We start from the raw sequence: 17,474 nt of genomic DNA, 5'->3' as shown, positions 1-17,474 counted from the left end.
TGATCCTAATTCTACTTACTTTTATAGGTGGAAATCATTCATTAACATTTTATTTATTCTGGTAGAAGAACCTCTGAATTCATTGTTTCCCTTCTACCCAAGTCCAGCAAGGAATTTACATTGACAGCCGTTATTTGACCCTCCAACTCTATGATCACTCAGTATCATTACAAACAGTATTAAGTCTTTTCATAATTGGTATCTAACATAGAGCACTGTTGTATTCAGCCCACATGGCAACAGCAAATATACATTTAAACTTTATTTAAACTGATTAAAAACTACAAAGTCTAGAAGTATAAATTAAAGCAGTGTTGGGATCAAGCTGGAGACGGGATGTGTCACTCCGAGGAATTTGTGGGTCCATTCAGGTATGGACAGTGGTGGGCCACAGTGGAGCTAACATAGACACACCTTTGGTTGTGTACAGACGATAGCTTCAGACGATAGTCCCTGATACCAGCTCGCTATTTATTGGCTGCAGGCATCTCCACTAGAAACATTTTATTCATTTTAGTTATCTGAATTTAATTTAGTTCCGGAAAGTTTCCATGGGAAGTTAAGCCCGGGAATTTTGAAAAAAAACAAACAAAAAAAAAAAAACGCAAATTAAACGCTGAGCAATAAAAACATTATTCAAGACTCTATTTTAAAGATGTATGGAATGCAGCACACGCTGCACGTTGAGTTTCAACCCTCCACTGTGCATTCTTCCATCACATGCACAGATAATTCCCAGCATCCTGCACACTACAGCAGGGCTATTGAGGCCTGCTGTAGTGTGCAGGACTAGTCAGGTAAGTTTCGATGATATCACTGGGGAAAATATATTAGCATGCTGATTGAGGATTGTTCATTCATTTGTTCATCTAGCCTATTTCCATACATTTATCCATCAATTATAAAATATTTTTTACAGACGATTCCAATTGTTTGGCTAACTATTTATATCTCTGGCATTGCATTAGTGTTTTTTTACAAACTTTTTTCTCATCTTATTCTACAGAACAATGCCACGTGCACTATCTCATGTGTGGAGGCATTTCACCCCATCCAACGTAGGAAAGGCTGTGTACATTTGCAAAAACTGTGCAAAGACCTATGTTAAGAATGACACAACGATGCAGAAGCGTATAGTCAAGTCCCCAAAGTTTCCTCAGGGCTCAAATCAGCCTATGACAAAACAAAATGTTTATATTTATGTCTGAATATGATAAAGGTTAATACAGTTAGTATAAATTATCCTCAACATTTCCAGTTTATTCCCGTTAATTTCGTTAATTCCCGTTAATTCCCCTATATTCCCATATATACCCGGTAATTCCCGTTAATTCCCATGGAAAGTTACCAACTTTTAATATTCCCGGAATTTTGCAACCCTTCTACTGAAAAATGTAGAAATACAAACAAGTTCAAAAATCAAAAATCCCAACTCAAGGATGGATATGGTTAAAGCGCACATGCATTGACTGTTCTGTTGTTCAGTTCTTTCTCTGATTTCTCTCCTGCTGTGCTTTGACAAATAATATGTATTTCTGTGTACGGCAGTGCCAAAGCACTGGTGCTTTTTAAAGTAAGATGGCCATGTCTTTTTTTACATAAGCTGTGTCCCAATTCCAGGGCTGCGTCCTTTGGGGGCTGCATTTGAAGAATGATTGGACGACAGCAGCGTGACTGGGCTGTCTCATTTCAAGGTTCCTTGTAAATGTATCCTTCAATTTCCAAGCAAGAGAGAATCCAATGAGTGGATCCTCTATGGGCCAACTTATCCCAGGATTCATTGTGCACCACTGACAAATCACTTTTCTAGAGGAAAATATGGCCAAGAACACTGAAGACAAAACAAAGTGAGGAGTACATAACTAAAAGGGTGACATGAATAGTCAGACATCTCAAAATGGCTGCAACAATTAGGTTCAGACTTCGTGGTCTCTAAACACATGACCTTCGAAGACCAGGTCCTGTAGGTCGGGATTCGTTGTGACCAGAGGTGGAGGAAATATGCAAATATTTTAGTTAAGTAAAAGAATAATGGATAAATGGACAAAAATTTACTCAAGTAAAAAGTACCATACAAAATGTTCTAATTGAGTAAAAATAAGTCCTTGCTTTGAATATATTTAAAGCATTAAAAGTCAAAGTAGTTGCCAAGTGTAACCTATTCTCTACTACAATGGTCAACTACGTCATTAACTGTGCTAATGTTAGCGCTTGATAAATTGTCTGCTCACACCAAATTACGACCTCTACTCACTCCTGAGAACACTGATGATAATGTTGAATTTCTGTACTCTGCAAACAAACTATAGAGGAGGGCTCCTTCCAGGCTGCAGATCGCTGACCCTGTCTCTGCTAAAGTTATACTAAACTAAGTTAGCCACTGTAACCTTAGCTAATGGTAATTTATCAAAACACACATCTGATAGAAAAAAACGTTTCAAATGAATCATAACCGTGATTAAGTACATTTATAACACACCATTGGTTGTAATAAATTCCTTCCTTAACCAAAGTCCCGGTTTTAATGGTCTGTTTCAAGGATTTACCGACACAAGGGAGAGCACAAGGAAGCCGCCAACATAGGCAACTGTCTGCACATGGGCAGACAAAGCTGTATGTGGCAATTAAAATTGTACCATTCTTTTTCTTATGAATTTTAATTACATTTTTTTTTTAATTTAAAGGTGCAGAACATTTTCAAATTACTATCAAAAAATAAGTGAGATTCAATTACACCTTAAAATAAATTAAATAAGCTAGATTTAATCTTTTGACATTACTGGCGGTCAGAATCAGGTTTTCTTGTGTATAATGTATTGTACTAAATGAATAATACTTTCACAATTCACAATATTTTTTCAGCCATTCTATGGCAAATAATAGGATAAGAAACCTGTAACTACTACATATATGTAGCAATATAATAATTCTTTATATATTGTCTTAGCCCCTTCTGAATCCATTTCAGTGAGGCTGCTGCTGGAGAAGGCGGGGACAAGAAGATCGGAACAGAAGCTGGACTTTGTTGTGACATTAATCGTCCCCCATACTCGTCCAAACCAAACCCTCAGCACCATCTCCACCATCAGCTCAAATTACTGTCCACCTCTAATTGATATGAACAATAACAGAAGACAGCTTGTTAATGGTGAACGTAATCGTTCCAGACAAAAGGCCAAACACCGCAAATCACACTTTACAGCCGAAGCGAGCGGAAGGCGATGTCTGGGCAGCAGCCAGCAAATGAGAAGAGATGTTTCACTGCAGATATCCATCTACCACCTGAATCACATTTCATTACTGGAGCGGCCATTAAACCGTAGACTGCCAAAGCTCCACGTTCACACTCAAATACACAACATGGGGTTTCTGCTCTGAGATTTTACTATGTAAAACACGGGAAACATAGTGTGTGTGTGTGTGTGTGTGTGTGTGTGTGTGTGTGTGTGTGTGTGTGCATGTGGGTGGATTGTTGAGGAAAACTATTAACCTAAGGATATATATTCTAATGTCAGATTTAAACCTGAAATCAAAAGAGAGGTTGTATATGTATAAAGAGGGCGTTTGCAGGAAAGCTCCATTATTCAGAATCCATGTTCCTGATCGTTAATCTCCTGTGGCGTCCTCACTGGCGTGTAGTTCATTAGGTACATTGCAGTGGGTGCTCCAAGAGAGAGCTGCAGTCTGCTGGAAACGTTAACTGAGGTAGACAGGGCTTAAATCCTCCACTGTGGCGGCGACTGGCTCGCCAACCTCTCTGTTTCCAACACATTGCAGAGAGGAGGAGGGTTAACTATCAGCTATAATGTGTAACTGAAGATCAGCCTCCCCCCGCAGCTTCACTCCCTCCTCAGCCCCCCCACCCCCCATCCCCCCCACCACGACCAAACTGCACCCTCCTCCCCTCCCTCCCAGCCCTCCCTCCCTCCCCTCCCAGCATCCCCTGCTGCTGTTGTTGGGGTGGTCCCTGTTTCTGCTGTCAGCAAGCCGCTGGTCTTTCAGCCGACCCTGCTCCCTCCCTGCTTTTTCTCTCTCTCTCTCTCTCTCTCTTTTTTTTTTTTTTGCCGGTCTCTTAGGCGTCACAAGATTACTGAAGCAGCGCTGACATCTCTATCAGCCTGACCTAACACTCTGCCCTTTTCCTCCCACCCTCCATCTCCTCTCCCCCCGCCTCTGCCCGCACTCCAGGATCCATCACACTCTGGCCTGAGCCACTCACTGACACTACTACTACTATTACTACTACTAGTACTACTACTACTGCACATACAAAAACAGGGGGGGACACAAACACTGAAGGCACAGAGAAAAATACAACTGCAAAAAAACAGCACATGAAATACACACTTAACTGCAAGAATCTCAAACTATTTACATTACATTATAATATATATATCCTTATATCATTATACTATATATAGAATACAGCAATTTAGTGCACAACTGTGAATTTATACCCCTACCATTTTATACTCTTATTTATATTGTTTACCTTACAAATACACTAGACATACTCTTGCAATCATCCAGTACAACTGCACTCAAGGACATTTCTCTCCAACCAGTATATCCATGTGTTGTGAAAGGTGCATATTATGTTCTCTGTATTTTTATTTATTTTATCTTTTCTATTTCCTATTGTTTGAACAATTCTATTCTTTTTTTTACATTTTATCTTGCGACTGAAGTAAAAGATCTGACGTTAAAAATAATTTCTGTCTTCAGTTCTCACTCTGCTTTCCTCCACATGAAAAGTGGATTATAATGTTGGAGTCAAAGCACAGCTGTTTTTTGTGGGGGGTCTGTAGGCATGGGGCTTTTGGACGATGACTTTCGGGAATTTTACATGCTGTTGTGAAAATGTAGCTCTCTCTCAGACCACCAGAAAAGTAAAATGGATGAAGGGAAATTATTGAAGTGCTATATCTTCTGCTCAGAGTAGATGAAAGACTTTTGTTATTTCATGCAGGGGATGAAAATGTCGATTGTGGCCTGACTGCTCCTCAGGAACCACAGATAGTGCTGGGTACTCTGAAAACATTACAGCTAATGCTTGATATATTATAATATTGGGATTTTGACCACCAATAATGGGACAGATGTTACATATGTCTTTCATAGATGTCACTGAGGCCGTGAAAAGTCTGAAAAGTCAAACGAGGACATCGACTCGGTCAAAGCCAGTTTTTGTCCCTGTACGCTCTCAAAGAGCCCATGTTCTTCATCCCAACGGGAAACTAGACCAGCTGTCAGCCAGATGACAGCAGTTACATCATCTCTAAAACTGATCTGACTCACTCAAAACACAATGTCTGCATTTATAATATGTGCTGAAAAGTGGATCTGCACAGTGTTAATCTTCGTCTTTCTGCACTCCGTGTGTCGGCGTGTTTATTAGCTGTCAGTATGCCTTAGCTCCGCTCATAGAAAAGCAAAACGTCTGTATTATTGTTCCTTCTGAATGACGTGCTTCTTATTCTGCTCTATTCAGACATATGACCAGTTTCTCTTTTCATATGTTATATTGAATTTCCCCCACTGAATGCTGCCTTTGCTCACTGGCTGCATTCATCCAATCACCCCCCAGTGTTGGCTTTTGAGATTTGTGAGCGGAATGATTTTCATCCGCAAACAAACTGCTGTTCTCGATAGAATTCCTGCGTGGGTCCGGCCAGAGTGTTGTTATTAAGCAACCTGAAATGACACAGTCTGCTGGGGGGCCTGCAAGTGGAAAGATGCTGTCTATTAGCTGTCAACAATGACCACTGGCTCTACCCTCCCATGGGACTGGCAAGCAAGGCATCGTCTCATCCCGAGTCTGGCTGAGAGATCACACAGGCCCCATTGTCTCAAACAGCCTGGGGTCTTATTGTAGCAGTGCCTCTGGGAAAGGACGAGCCTTCACGTCCATGCTCTGCTAAAGAATGGGCTTTCTGCAGGCTAAGGCCATGAAAACTTTAAGGGATGAATCTGGGGGAACACAGAGAGGCTACCGAGTAGATTTGGAAATGGGGGCACCCCTGCTTAGACGAGTTTGGAGTCCCCATCCAGACCTCCCCTCTCCCTCTCCCAGTGCTGACCTCCCTTCTCCACCTCTGTTTAATAATGCCTGGGCCTTGGTCATTATTTTGGGCAGATGGAGACGGGGGCAGCCAGTGAAAGGAGCTGGTGTCACTCCTGAGGAGAGGATGGTAGGGATGACAGAGAAGAAAAAGCGAATCAGAGAAAAGATCAAAAGCAGAAGCTCGCCTTTCACTCGCCTGAAAGCGCTAAAGAGGATAAGGAACGATCGGGCCCGGGGTCTCCTGTCCTCTCTGGCAATTAGACTCAGCTGATGGAGAGAAAGGCGTGAATGGCAGGGTTCAAGGCCCTCTCTAGGACTCACACAACGGGAAGGAGTTTTTTCCCCGACGCCTCCTTTATCTTCCTCTCCTTTCAGAGTGTCAGAAATGCAGCTGAAATATCTCTCCAAAAAGACAGCACAATCCCCAATGCCAAACCTTAATCACAAGGGCTGATGAGATTGAGAGAGAGGGAGGGGGGTGTTTGAGAGAAAACACATTCTTTTCACAATTCATCTTTACACTTTATTTGAGGCCAGGATTCAAGGGAGGTGTAGTAGGTTTATATATGATAATTAAATTGAACAAATTAGAGTTCATATATTCTAGAGACGAGAGAACAAATTACATTTAGGGAATGTTGTTATGAACCAAGAAAACATTTAATTCTTTACGTTTAAAAATCTGCATTAGACCTGACATTAAATTAAAATCGTTTATCAGTCTGGACCCATTCAGTTCAAATGAATAATTAAGTAAAGAAGAAAATAAAAGATGCTTAAGTTTTAACCCAGATTCATTAAACAATAGAAAACAAATTTAATGAAAAAACATAACACATTTGCATTTATGCGTCGGTAAACAAATGATAATAGCATACACACTGAATGTCCCTGATGGACGGGCAGCCATGATGGTTTTATACAATGAACTGGTCTGTTCCACACAATTTAGTATTCTTCTTTTTTTCTGACTAGCGAGCCGTCTCGGGCACGGCCACAGCAACATGTCCCACAGGAACCTATTACCATCTTCTACATATGCAAGAGTTTCAATAGGGCGTCTATCATCCTCACAGAGGGACACGCAGCTTTTGGTACAACTTTAACAGCTTGTCATAAAAGGTACACAGGGGATTTCAATTACGCAGGTCATCAGAAACTGAGGGAATGCTATTTGGGTCACACAAATTAGATTTTTACATACGTATATGCCTCTGTAAAGGTTGTTAAAAAGCCATTTGTAAAGAACAGGGGCATAAAACCAGCTGAGACAAAGGGTAATTTGACACACAAAGACCAAATAGACAGAACAACTTTGGCGGATTAGATGCTGTGTTTAAAAAGTAGGTTTGTCAGTGGAGTCCTCCCTTCAAAGGTTTGTTTAGGCCTAACATTGTGGACCCCAGCCCATAATAATCCTGCAGACACACCTGTAAAGGAGAGTATAAAGAGCCTGGACAGCACTGAGTCAAACAGAAAGCATCAGGAGTGTCTCCTCTCCACAGAAGCTCCACAGCCTCCACACCCACCCTGAAGATGACTCCCAGTGTCAGCCTACTGCTGCTGCTCCTGCTCGGCCTCTCTCAGGCTCATCCTCTTCAGGAGGAGGGAGTTGAAGAAGATGTTCCCGAGGACACCATGGACATCACCAACATGATTCTGACCTCAAACAACGCCATAGATGAGATACAAGAGGAGGAACTTGAAGAAGAGGTTCCCGAGGGCAGCATGGACATCACCACCAGGATTCTGACCTCAAACAACGCCACAGATGAGCTCCTGCTGGAAGGAGACATGCTTGCTCCGAGAACCAGGAACGCCATGAGGTGCTGGTCCCAGAAATGCCTGTGGAAGAAATCCTCCAACGGTCAGGTGGTGATCCCCTTCACCATGAGCAGAGAGTTCAGCAGCATGGAGAGGCAGAAGATCGACCGTGCCATGAAATCCTTCCAGGGCAGGACCTGCATCCGCTTTGTCCCCCGTCAGAACCAGTACGACTACATCAGCATCGAGAACAGAGGCGGATGTTTCTCCTCTCTGGGCAGAGTGGGAGGCAGACAGGTGCTCTCTCTCAACAAACGGGGCTGTGTCTACTACGGAATCATCCAGCACGAATTCAACCACGCTCTGGGCTTCCAGCACGAGCAGACCAGGAGCGACCGCGACAGCTACGTCAGGATCAACTGGGCGAACATCAACCAGCGGATGGCCTACAACTTCTACAAGTCGAACACCAACAACCTGAACACTCCCTACGACTACTCCTCCATCATGCACTACGGAAAAACAGCCTTCTCCATCCAGCGTGGGAGGGACAGCATCACCCCCATCCCCAACGCCAACGTCCGGATCGGCCAGAGGCAGGGCATGTCCTACTGGGACATCATGAGGATCAACAGGCTCTATAGCTGCTAACAACAATGCTTCTTGTTAAAGTTATCATTTAAAAAAATTAGGTAGCTCAATCAAAAGTACACGTTTTTGTTATACTCTTTCACAACTAAGGCAAGAGGAATAATGGATTGACTGAAAAAACATGTCAGTGATATGTAATCTGACTTATAAATCTAATAAATCCAAGCAAAACTAAAACACAAAAATGGGTTTGTCTTACTTAGCAATGTGTTCATATTCAAAGCCTGAGAAAGCTGATTTCTCTGAGCTACAGATCTCATTGGACAGAATTCATAAACCTCCATCAGCATGAACTCACCCAGTTTTGGGTCAGACTGGGCGGCTTTGGCTCAGGAGTTAACCAGAGGGTTGGTGGTTCGATCCCTCCAGTCCACATTCCAAAGTGTCCTTGGGCAAAACACTGAACCCCAAAATGGGTATGAATGATGTGTGATAGTACAAGAGCAGCAAAGAGAAGCACTTTTTATAGGAGCGCTGTATGAATGTGTGCGTGTATGGGTGACTGTGTCTGGAACTGTAAAGTGCTCTGACTGGACTATTACACTGGAAGAGCAGATCTATAAGTGCTATATTAATATGCTCCAGCTACTGCATGGGGACAGTACGGTAGCCCAACTGGTTTGACAAAATATAAATTATGATCAGACAACGAAAAACACTCAACAGAGCTGTTTTTTAATGATGAATGGTTAAAGAAATAGATACAAGTTGTAGATGGAAAGATATATATTAATAAATTGACGGTGGTGGTTTGATCAATCCACCACTGAAAACCGTCTCAAACAAATGCAGTATACACAAACATTTTGAGTGAAAATTTTGTTAAGCATTTAGTGGAATTATTTTCCAGTAATGCACTGGGGTTTGAGAGGATCAGGCAGGTGGGATAGGTCCAAAATAACTGAAGACATTTTTGTTTTTCCATGAGGTTTGCTATACTAACAAAAACATAACTTGATCCAGCCTGATCCATAAAAATAAAAAAAATCTCTGGAGTTAAGGAGTTTATTTTCATGACTACACCCTTCTTAGGGTGTAGATGTAACAGATTTAAATAATTATGCAAAGGAACAAGTTAATCATTCACATCCTGAGGATCAATGGATGTTGCCTGTTGTGGAGAGCAAAAGCTATAGACAAAAATAAACACTTCAAAAGATTTAAATATGGCAACAAACTGAAAAACACGACTGTTATTGTTCCAGTTTTTTTCAGAGTTCAGTGCGAGGTCTGCTGTCCGCTCCATCATTTGACTGTGTAAGTCAGTGAGCTGTGTGGCATAGTGAACTGTTAATCTTTTTAGACCTGAAAGTGTGAGATTCGAACACAGTTCTATCACAGACAAACAAAGCTCAGACAAAAGGCCCATCTAACATCACTATATTGGTTTGTCTCAGACATTCATGTTGCAGCTCCTCTGTCAGTCAGAGCTCTCGGCTGCTCGTAGCCTCAGGCTCTTCTGGATCAAGAGCTTTGATGTCGTCCTGCTCTGAGACGCCATGGTGGCCCTGCAGCCTCTGGGCAGCAGCTCAGTCACTACACACAGCGTCTGTGATTTACCTGCACGCAGACTCCCTGAAGGATTGTTAACACTGAGCGGAGCGGTGGGGCGGCATGTGGACATTCTGCATGTGCAAAATCAAGCTCATTACGGGAACGACACACAACTAATGATTGCTGACTGAAGATGACAAGCCTTGTGAGGAATTAGATATAAAAAAAAAAAAAATTAAGACTTGCAATAATGAAATGGTCTATCTCAGATAAGTTGACACTGTTGACTGTAGAAAAAACAAGTCTTTCGCTGACAAATCGAAGACTCTAGATAATAATCTTTAAAAAGAAGAGTCAGCTATTTTTGGTAATAAGCTCATTCACCTTCTTGCTGAGAGTCAGAAGAGAAGATTGGAGAAAGATTGGAGAAGACTGGACAAAACGAATTATCTGTCTAAAAGAATCTCCACCATCTTCCAGAACCAGCACTTCTTTTTAGGTTGTTCTCATCACACTGATGTTGGTCCGAGTGTTTGTTCCGATAAATTTGATTTAATTTGTTATTTGATGATACAAAAAATCGGTGAAACGGCTTGATTGATAGCTAAAACCCAGCACCCCTTAACGATGCCATCATGTGCTGTAGTAGTTCATTTGTGGATAGTGGGAGGAAATAGAGAAGCATTGTCCACCTTTATAGATAGCCTATGAGGGCCACGCTGCTAATGCTGCAGCTAACAGTCAGAAACAAACCACCAATGATTCCTTTTCTGTTTGATAATCTGAATAAAGAACACCTTTCCTGGTCCTTCTAAACTGAGGGCCAGTGAAAATTATGATATTCTGTTGATTGAATGCAAAGTGATCTGGCCTTTGTGACACTGGCGCCAACATTAATACCACTTGGACACATTAAGGGGGGGAAAGGTCATTTATTGCCACTTTAACTTCATTAACCTTATACTTTGCTTTATTTATTTGTCTAATTGAAAGCGGAAGTTCATTGAAAAGTGTGTTCAGCTGCTCAGGTCAAACTGTTCACTCAAACCCTGCAGTCTGAAAAACTCCTCTTGATCAAAACACATTAGCAGTTGTTAGCCAGAGGTCAACAGCAATGCTGGTTATGGTGATTTCAATGCTCCGAAAAATGTCCTCATCATTCGATCTATTATTATGTGTGCAGAGAGAAATGATGGCTAGAACACAGAGGATATGTCTAACACTGCACAAGCAGCTCTATAGAGAAAGAGCGGGAAGTAAACTAGCCAGAAGGTTGGCGGGTCGATCCCAGCGTCGCCCATTGGGCAAAACATTGAACCACAAATTGCCCCTGACAGCTGTGCTGCTCGAGTGTGAGTGATGTGTGATAGAGATAGTGCTGTACATTCATGCACTTTATGAATGTGAGTGTGAACGGGTGAAGCACTTTGAGGAGTCATCAGGACGAGACAAAAGCCAGATGCAAACAGACCAGTAGCTGGGTAAACAATAATGTAGAGCTTGATATGATCTGAACAGGGGTTTAAACAGAATCTGTCTCAAGTGTAGGTAAAATAAAATCTCTGCTTTTATTACATGCTCTATTCCACAATTTCAAACCAGCAGCAGCCTGGAGATGAATAGTCACAGAAATAGAGACAGAGAGAACCACAAACCAACCAACTGGGCCGTCGGTGTGGAAACAGCTTCCTGCTGCTCTGCAGTTTGCTCACTGGCAGTGTCCTATGTTTCCAATCATCCAACCAAACAAAACACCCACACATGTACACACAGTACATGCTGCATGTAGTTATTACAGAGTTAAGAATGACCTAATGGATAATACTGGACGTTTAGGGTCTGTACAGAGCCTTATATGAAGCTCCTGTCTCTACACACACACACAGCTGACTGTTCTCAGTTCAATACTGAGTTGTAACAAGTCTTTTGAGACCTATCAGCCGCAGTATTTGTGGCTCATCAGAATGCATGTGCCACATCACATTAGTCCCCACGTGTGGACCATGATTTTACTTGGTAATTCTGAAGCGTCTCGCAGCCTATACATATTCATGCTGGGCCTATAAGTGTCAAATTGAGATGTCCTTCCTGTGTCCTTGACAGCGGGTTATTAATATTGAATACTTAAGTCAACATTATAACTAGATGAGGAGATATACAGGTCAGTGTCTGCCACGTTCTCCACACCATCCATCATCCAGAGAACTGACAAATGATCATATTAGTTTATATGGTTCAGCAGTGTGTGGGTTATTATGTGTATATTACAGTTAAATTATATTTAGCTTAAGTCTGTTGAGGAGTTGTTACTTCTTTAACAGTGAGCAGAGACATCAGTTCAGCTCTGATGTCTCAAATATATAATCAGGTCAATCATCTAATACTTTCATGTGCAGGACATTTTTGTAGCTTCTGGTACAAAACTAGCTGATTCTTATTGTATTTTTATGAGAACGTTTTCTCTAATTTTATTCATTTCCCTCTGCCCACGCGCGCCGACTTAAAAGCCATAAATCCCAGGGTATTGCTCTGAGCGCCAACATCTTAACTATTCCAATTCTCCAATCCCTAAATTGATGCGGCTGTTGTTGCTTGTGGCTGGTTTTTAAAAATCCTGCTCCTGTGTGGTGTGCAGCCGTACCGGAGGTTTGTCTGGCTGCTGCACTTGATAGGATGCTGGCTCCAGGCATCTCATCACGGCAGCTGAGAGGAGGTCGCGGAGGTCCTCCTGCTCTTGGCGACGCCCAAGGGCCATCTACACAGCGGGGAGCCAGGGTGCCAGTGAGGTCTCGAGCAGCCTCGCCTGCTTCATGAAAGCCTAATGAAGAGAGGGGGCTCAGAAACTGTTTTTCGACGCCCACAATCCTGCAGCACAGGAGCATGGAGAGGATGAAGAAGCCATGCAGGGAAATTCAGAGACGCAGAGACAGAAAGGAAGACAAAAGATGATACACTGGGCTATTGTGTTTGTTTATTGCTGTTAGAAATGAAAACCAGTCTTCATCAGTGACTGTAAATCAATAAATAAGTTAAGTGAGTACAAACTACAGTGCATCCACTGTGTGGGACCTGTGCATGTAAAGATACATCCATATCATCATGTTGAAGGAAAATGAGTCAGTCAGTACTGAATGAACATAGATGTTTATCCATTTTCAATGTGCATCCAAGCAATACAGGCATATGATGCATGATATTGGCTACTAACTTTGATATGTTGCTGTTTAGACAGTACAGTGTGAAAGGTTGTAAAAGGGATTGTGACCTGAAATTCATTCATATTTAAAACCACAAAGTCCATGCACGTAAAAACAACTACTTTATGTTATAGGTAATCTATTGTTTTATCCCAGCTACAATTTGTGATTTTTAAAAATAGTGAATCATGTATTTTATAATTAAAGTTTTCACATTTGTCAATGTAGAAATATACACACACAAATGCTGCCAAACATATACATTCACTAAAATACAAACTTATATCTCAGTTGTTTTCAGGAAAACAAAACATGGGACTAAGAAAATACTACATTTTAAAAAAGCAGCCTCTGATTAAATATCTAAAAGAATAAACTGTACATCCAATAAAACATACAATCTTTGAAAGTTATTTCACAAACTGCTCCAGAAATGCACAGTGAACACATTAGTAAAAATCTCTGCGGGGTCTTTGGCGTAGATGTCTTTGGTTGAAAGGTCTTTAGGTGCTGGTGGATATGAGCGCTGTGCAGCTGTGCTCTCATCACAGCAGATGAAGATTCAAACCTTCCACACACCCTGAAAACAACAAAAAGTGACAATCCGCAGATCCACTGGAGATGATGTACAGAGCAGCGGCAGCGTCAGGTCCGCTTACTGAACTTTCTTCTTCCGGGTGCCTCTCACCTCACCGAACTGAACCTGCAGGGAATAAAACACTTTATCCATTAAAAGTGAAGGGATTAGTCTTTATGGAACATTTCTATTCATCCATCAAATAATGTTTAATTCCATTACTACAGCCCAGCACTTTATTTACTGATGAAGTGTAGCATGATGCTGTGCATCGACTGACTATGGCCTGTAACAGACAAACAGCAGCAGTCAGTGGTGAGACTGCAGAGAGTCAGACACAGACCCAGGGGCATGAGAGAAGGAGAGGGACGACACAAAAGGGGGTCAAACAGCTTAGAGAGAGCAGGAGACAGAGGGTGAGGAGGAGAGAGGACGGTGTATCAAAAGAGAGGGGACAGAAGGGAGAGTGGGAATAAAGGAAGAAAAGAGGTCAGCACAGATGGAGGAGGAGAGATTTCTTGTGAATACTTTATACTGTTAAAAAGAAAAATCTGGTTATTTTAACACAAGGCAGCCATTTTGGACCTGAAATGCAAAATCCTGCAACTTGAATTCAATTTTTATATTAAAGTGTTGATTCTTCTTCAATACAAGATACATTCAGTTAATTACAATAGTGAGACCTGGAGGAGCCTCAGCAAGCTGCTAGTTGACAGTTCACACTCGTGCTGGGTTCAAACAGGAGACACCAGGAGCAGCGTCTCCTGTCTCAGCCTGGGAACAGCCCGCGCTGCAAAGACCTCCACCAGGGATGTATCATGGCCAAAACACAACAGAAATTATACGAGGCTACGTAATTATACAGATGAAGCTAATTATACATATAAGAGTGAGGAATGCCTGGGAGTTGTGGTAGTAAAATGCAAAGCCAGCGGGCTCTGGGATTTTGGGCTTCCTGGCCGGTTGATCCGGCGGGGCTTACCTTCTGCACATCTGAAGGCACCCTCGTCAGGAAATCAAGCACCTCATTGTTGTCGATGCTGTACGGGTTCCGTAGTTTCTTGGTGAATTTATTGATGCCTAAAACAGAAATTCACACCAACATATCATTAACAGGAGTCTGTTGTGGCTGAACTCTTTGTTTCCACACAAATAAATCCCTGCAGAGGAGGCACACGCTGTCCAAGAAACAACACTTCTAGTACTGTTGTCCTCTAGTTTTACTTTCACTTTACACACTGCAAGAGTTACATTGTACAATCCCAGTCTTTCAGCTAGTATCTTAAGTCATGTTAACAATAGAATGTGTTACAAATTTAGAAAATATAGGGAGAAAAAATCATGTGAACTTGTGAATCCAGTAAATAATAGAATGATAAAAAATAACACAAAATAGTATGTGGAAAGACATTTATGAGCTAAAATAGAGACAAACCACACGACAACAAAGCATCAGTGCTTGAGACTCACCCCATATTAAAACTAGGTATCGTATGGGGATGAAGTATGTGAGGACTGCTCCGATGGTGAAAACCAGGAGGGCCAGACCCGACAGGAACGGCACAGACCAGTTGAACGTGCTGACAAATAAAGATTAGAGACATCAGTAGGTTTGTTCAATGATGATTGAACATTATCACCAACTAATAATAAATGCGAGTGAGGCCCCTCAGACGTTTCCTTTTTTTCTTTTTATATATATATATATATATATAATAATAATTTTTAAATTGGACAGTGAAAGACATGTTGGTAAAATATTCAGTACATTTAAATACAATTGAACAATTACAATCCTTTTTAGACTGTGGCCATAAACATCAAAAAAATAAATAAAAAAATAAATATAAAAAATACAGCGGGTTAATATAATATATTAACCCGCCAGTAAATATAAAATAAATATTCGTTCAAGTTCTTACTTTTTAATCCTCTCCCCGAAACAAGCGATCGTGTCCAGCAGGTTCTGAAGTGTGATGATGGTGTCTTGTACCATGTGGATTTTCTCCATCAGCCCTTTCCTCTCTGACTCCTGTATAACAGCAAACAGCACAAACACGTCTCAATTCTTCTCCTCTGTCTGGTAGGTGTTGGTGGTTAATTTGGGCCAAATGGATAATTTTTTTCCTAAACAACATACAAACAGATTTATCCACGGAATTAAAAAGTGGCAAAAGTATAAACTCTTCTGTATTAGCATTTCACAACAATTTAAACTCACGCAGTCATGAAAATGACTGCTGCTATAATTACATTTTTATAGTAGCACACTCTCCAAAAGAGGATAAATAATTTAAATTGTTTGATAGATTTTGTTTTACATGCTCCACTTTTAAACAGCAAGTCAAACTATTTTGAAAAGACCATTAATATACATGTGCACACAGAATGATTTGATACAAAAAGAGTAGAAAGTGTGTCAGCTTTGTTTTACTTTGTTAAACAGTGTGTGGGTGTTTTTGTGTGTGTGTGTGTGTGTTGTTTTTATGCAGCTCAACTAAAACAGACTTTATTCTGAATCTTAAAACTCTTGAACCTGTTTGGTTAATATAAGTTAGTTTATTTGTGCTGCTAATTTGTCAACTCGATTAAAATTAACTGATCTTGGGTCAATTTTGTCTGATGAATTTGATTGTAGACACATTCTCAAGGCCACAGATCAGATTTGATTCCTGCAACACTTCATGATTCATCTCTGAGAAAGAAACTAAAACAGTGAAATAGACTCATTCAGCATCGCTCTGAATAGGAGAGTCTGCAAAATGTGAAAATACAGGCTGGTAGTTTGAAAGTTTGTCTTTTTTAAGTGAACGCTCTTTAGAATGAGACTGGACTTCACATTATGAAAGGGAAGGCTGGTCCAGACCCCACGAGGGACAGACTACTTTAAAGTAAAGCCGAGGAGAGCAGTTCCTCTGAAGATGGCTGCGGTGAGAGCCAGACTTCAGACAGAGACTCGGCCACATGTTCACATCAAACACAGAGGAGGGTTATAGGACTAGAGAAAGGGGACGGGGTCTGTAGGGATGTTGGACTGGTGGTGCTGGTGGTTATGATTGGGGGAGTGTTTACTGGCTCAAGCCGTGGTCTTTGTCACTATGTGATCTCTGTGATATGTGTTCGCCTCTGCTTGGAAACAGTGGGCGATCGCTGGCTCAGTGCCATCGAGGACGAGCCTGGGAACAGATCTGCAGAGGGGATCAAACCTGGTATATTCCAGATGCACAGTGACTGATCAGCCTGAAAAACCACATGTAAGACAATTTAGCTTCTTCTCACACAAATATCCATCACTGCAATAAACCACTTCAGCGTCATGTTCCCACTGGAAGCAGCATGAGAACCGCTTTACATCAGCCTGAAGCAGGCCATTCAAAACATTTACAATAAACGGCTGCCGTTCTACAGAAATATTCCATTGGTTAAAAGCTTTGTAACACTCTCAACGCAAACTGTCAGGAGGAGCTTTGAAAAAAAGCATGTCTAAGTGCTGTCATTAGTTCCATATTGATGGTATTATAGGGCGTGTTAAGCTCAGGGACTTTCCCCAAAGCAGCAGAATCTTACTCCCCTCCCCTCTATTAGCATATGAATGTGTTGTGACATGTGGAAGCGGGCCGGTGAAGTCTTCATTAAGCCCAAATGTCTTCTACAAACCACAGCTTTACAAAGAAATCCATCAAGTTGTTGGCAGGAATCAAAATGCATCAGATTTTGTAGTGAATAA

The 17,474-nt window shown here is 41.5% G+C and overlaps 2 protein-coding genes across 6 annotated transcripts in view; one reads left to right on the top strand and one right to left on the bottom strand.

The window, feature by feature from the left end:
* Positions 1–7,600: 7,600 nt before the first annotated feature.
* LOC132998571 (high choriolytic enzyme 1-like) lies at positions 7,601–8,479 on the top strand. Of its 2 annotated transcripts, XM_061068287.1 has the most exons (2): positions 7,601–7,687; positions 7,778–8,479. In XM_061068287.1, exons 1-2 carry the CDS (start codon positions 7,601–7,603, stop codon positions 8,477–8,479), a joined length of 789 nt encoding a protein of 262 aa, XP_060924270.1. The 2 variants fall into 2 exon arrangements, with proteins under 2 accessions (XP_060924270.1, XP_060924269.1); XM_061068286.1 differs by having other exon boundaries at positions 7,601–8,479.
* A 4,445-nt stretch (positions 8,480–12,924) lies between these two features.
* The window catches only part of mctp2b (multiple C2 domains, transmembrane 2b), a 38,704-nt gene continuing 34,154 nt past the window's right edge, over positions 12,925–17,474 (bottom strand). For all 4 annotated transcript variants that reach the window (XM_061068755.1, XM_061068759.1, XM_061068756.1 and 1 more), the window contains 4 exons: positions 15,670–15,779; positions 15,218–15,327; positions 14,730–14,827; positions 12,925–13,873 (listed from right to left, as the gene is read on the bottom strand). In XM_061068755.1, coding sequence (XP_060924738.1) covers positions 13,826–13,873; positions 14,730–14,827; positions 15,218–15,327; positions 15,670–15,779 — 366 coding nt within the window. In that variant the 3' untranslated portion in view covers positions 12,925–13,825. The remainder of the gene's footprint in view (positions 13,874–14,729; positions 14,828–15,217; positions 15,328–15,669; positions 15,780–17,474) is intronic.

This window comes from Limanda limanda, chromosome 3, assembly GCF_963576545.1.
Source record: "Limanda limanda chromosome 3, fLimLim1.1, whole genome shotgun sequence".
NCBI lineage: Eukaryota > Metazoa > Chordata > Actinopteri > Pleuronectiformes > Pleuronectidae > Limanda > Limanda limanda.
This window is presented reverse-complemented; position numbering and strand designations above follow the sequence as displayed.

What these genes read in the sequence shown, in the direction of transcription:
- LOC132998571 (XM_061068286.1), top strand. Translation starts at nt 7,601, where the DNA reads ATGACTCCCAGTGTCAGCCTACTGCTGCTGCTCCTGCTCGGCCTCTCT.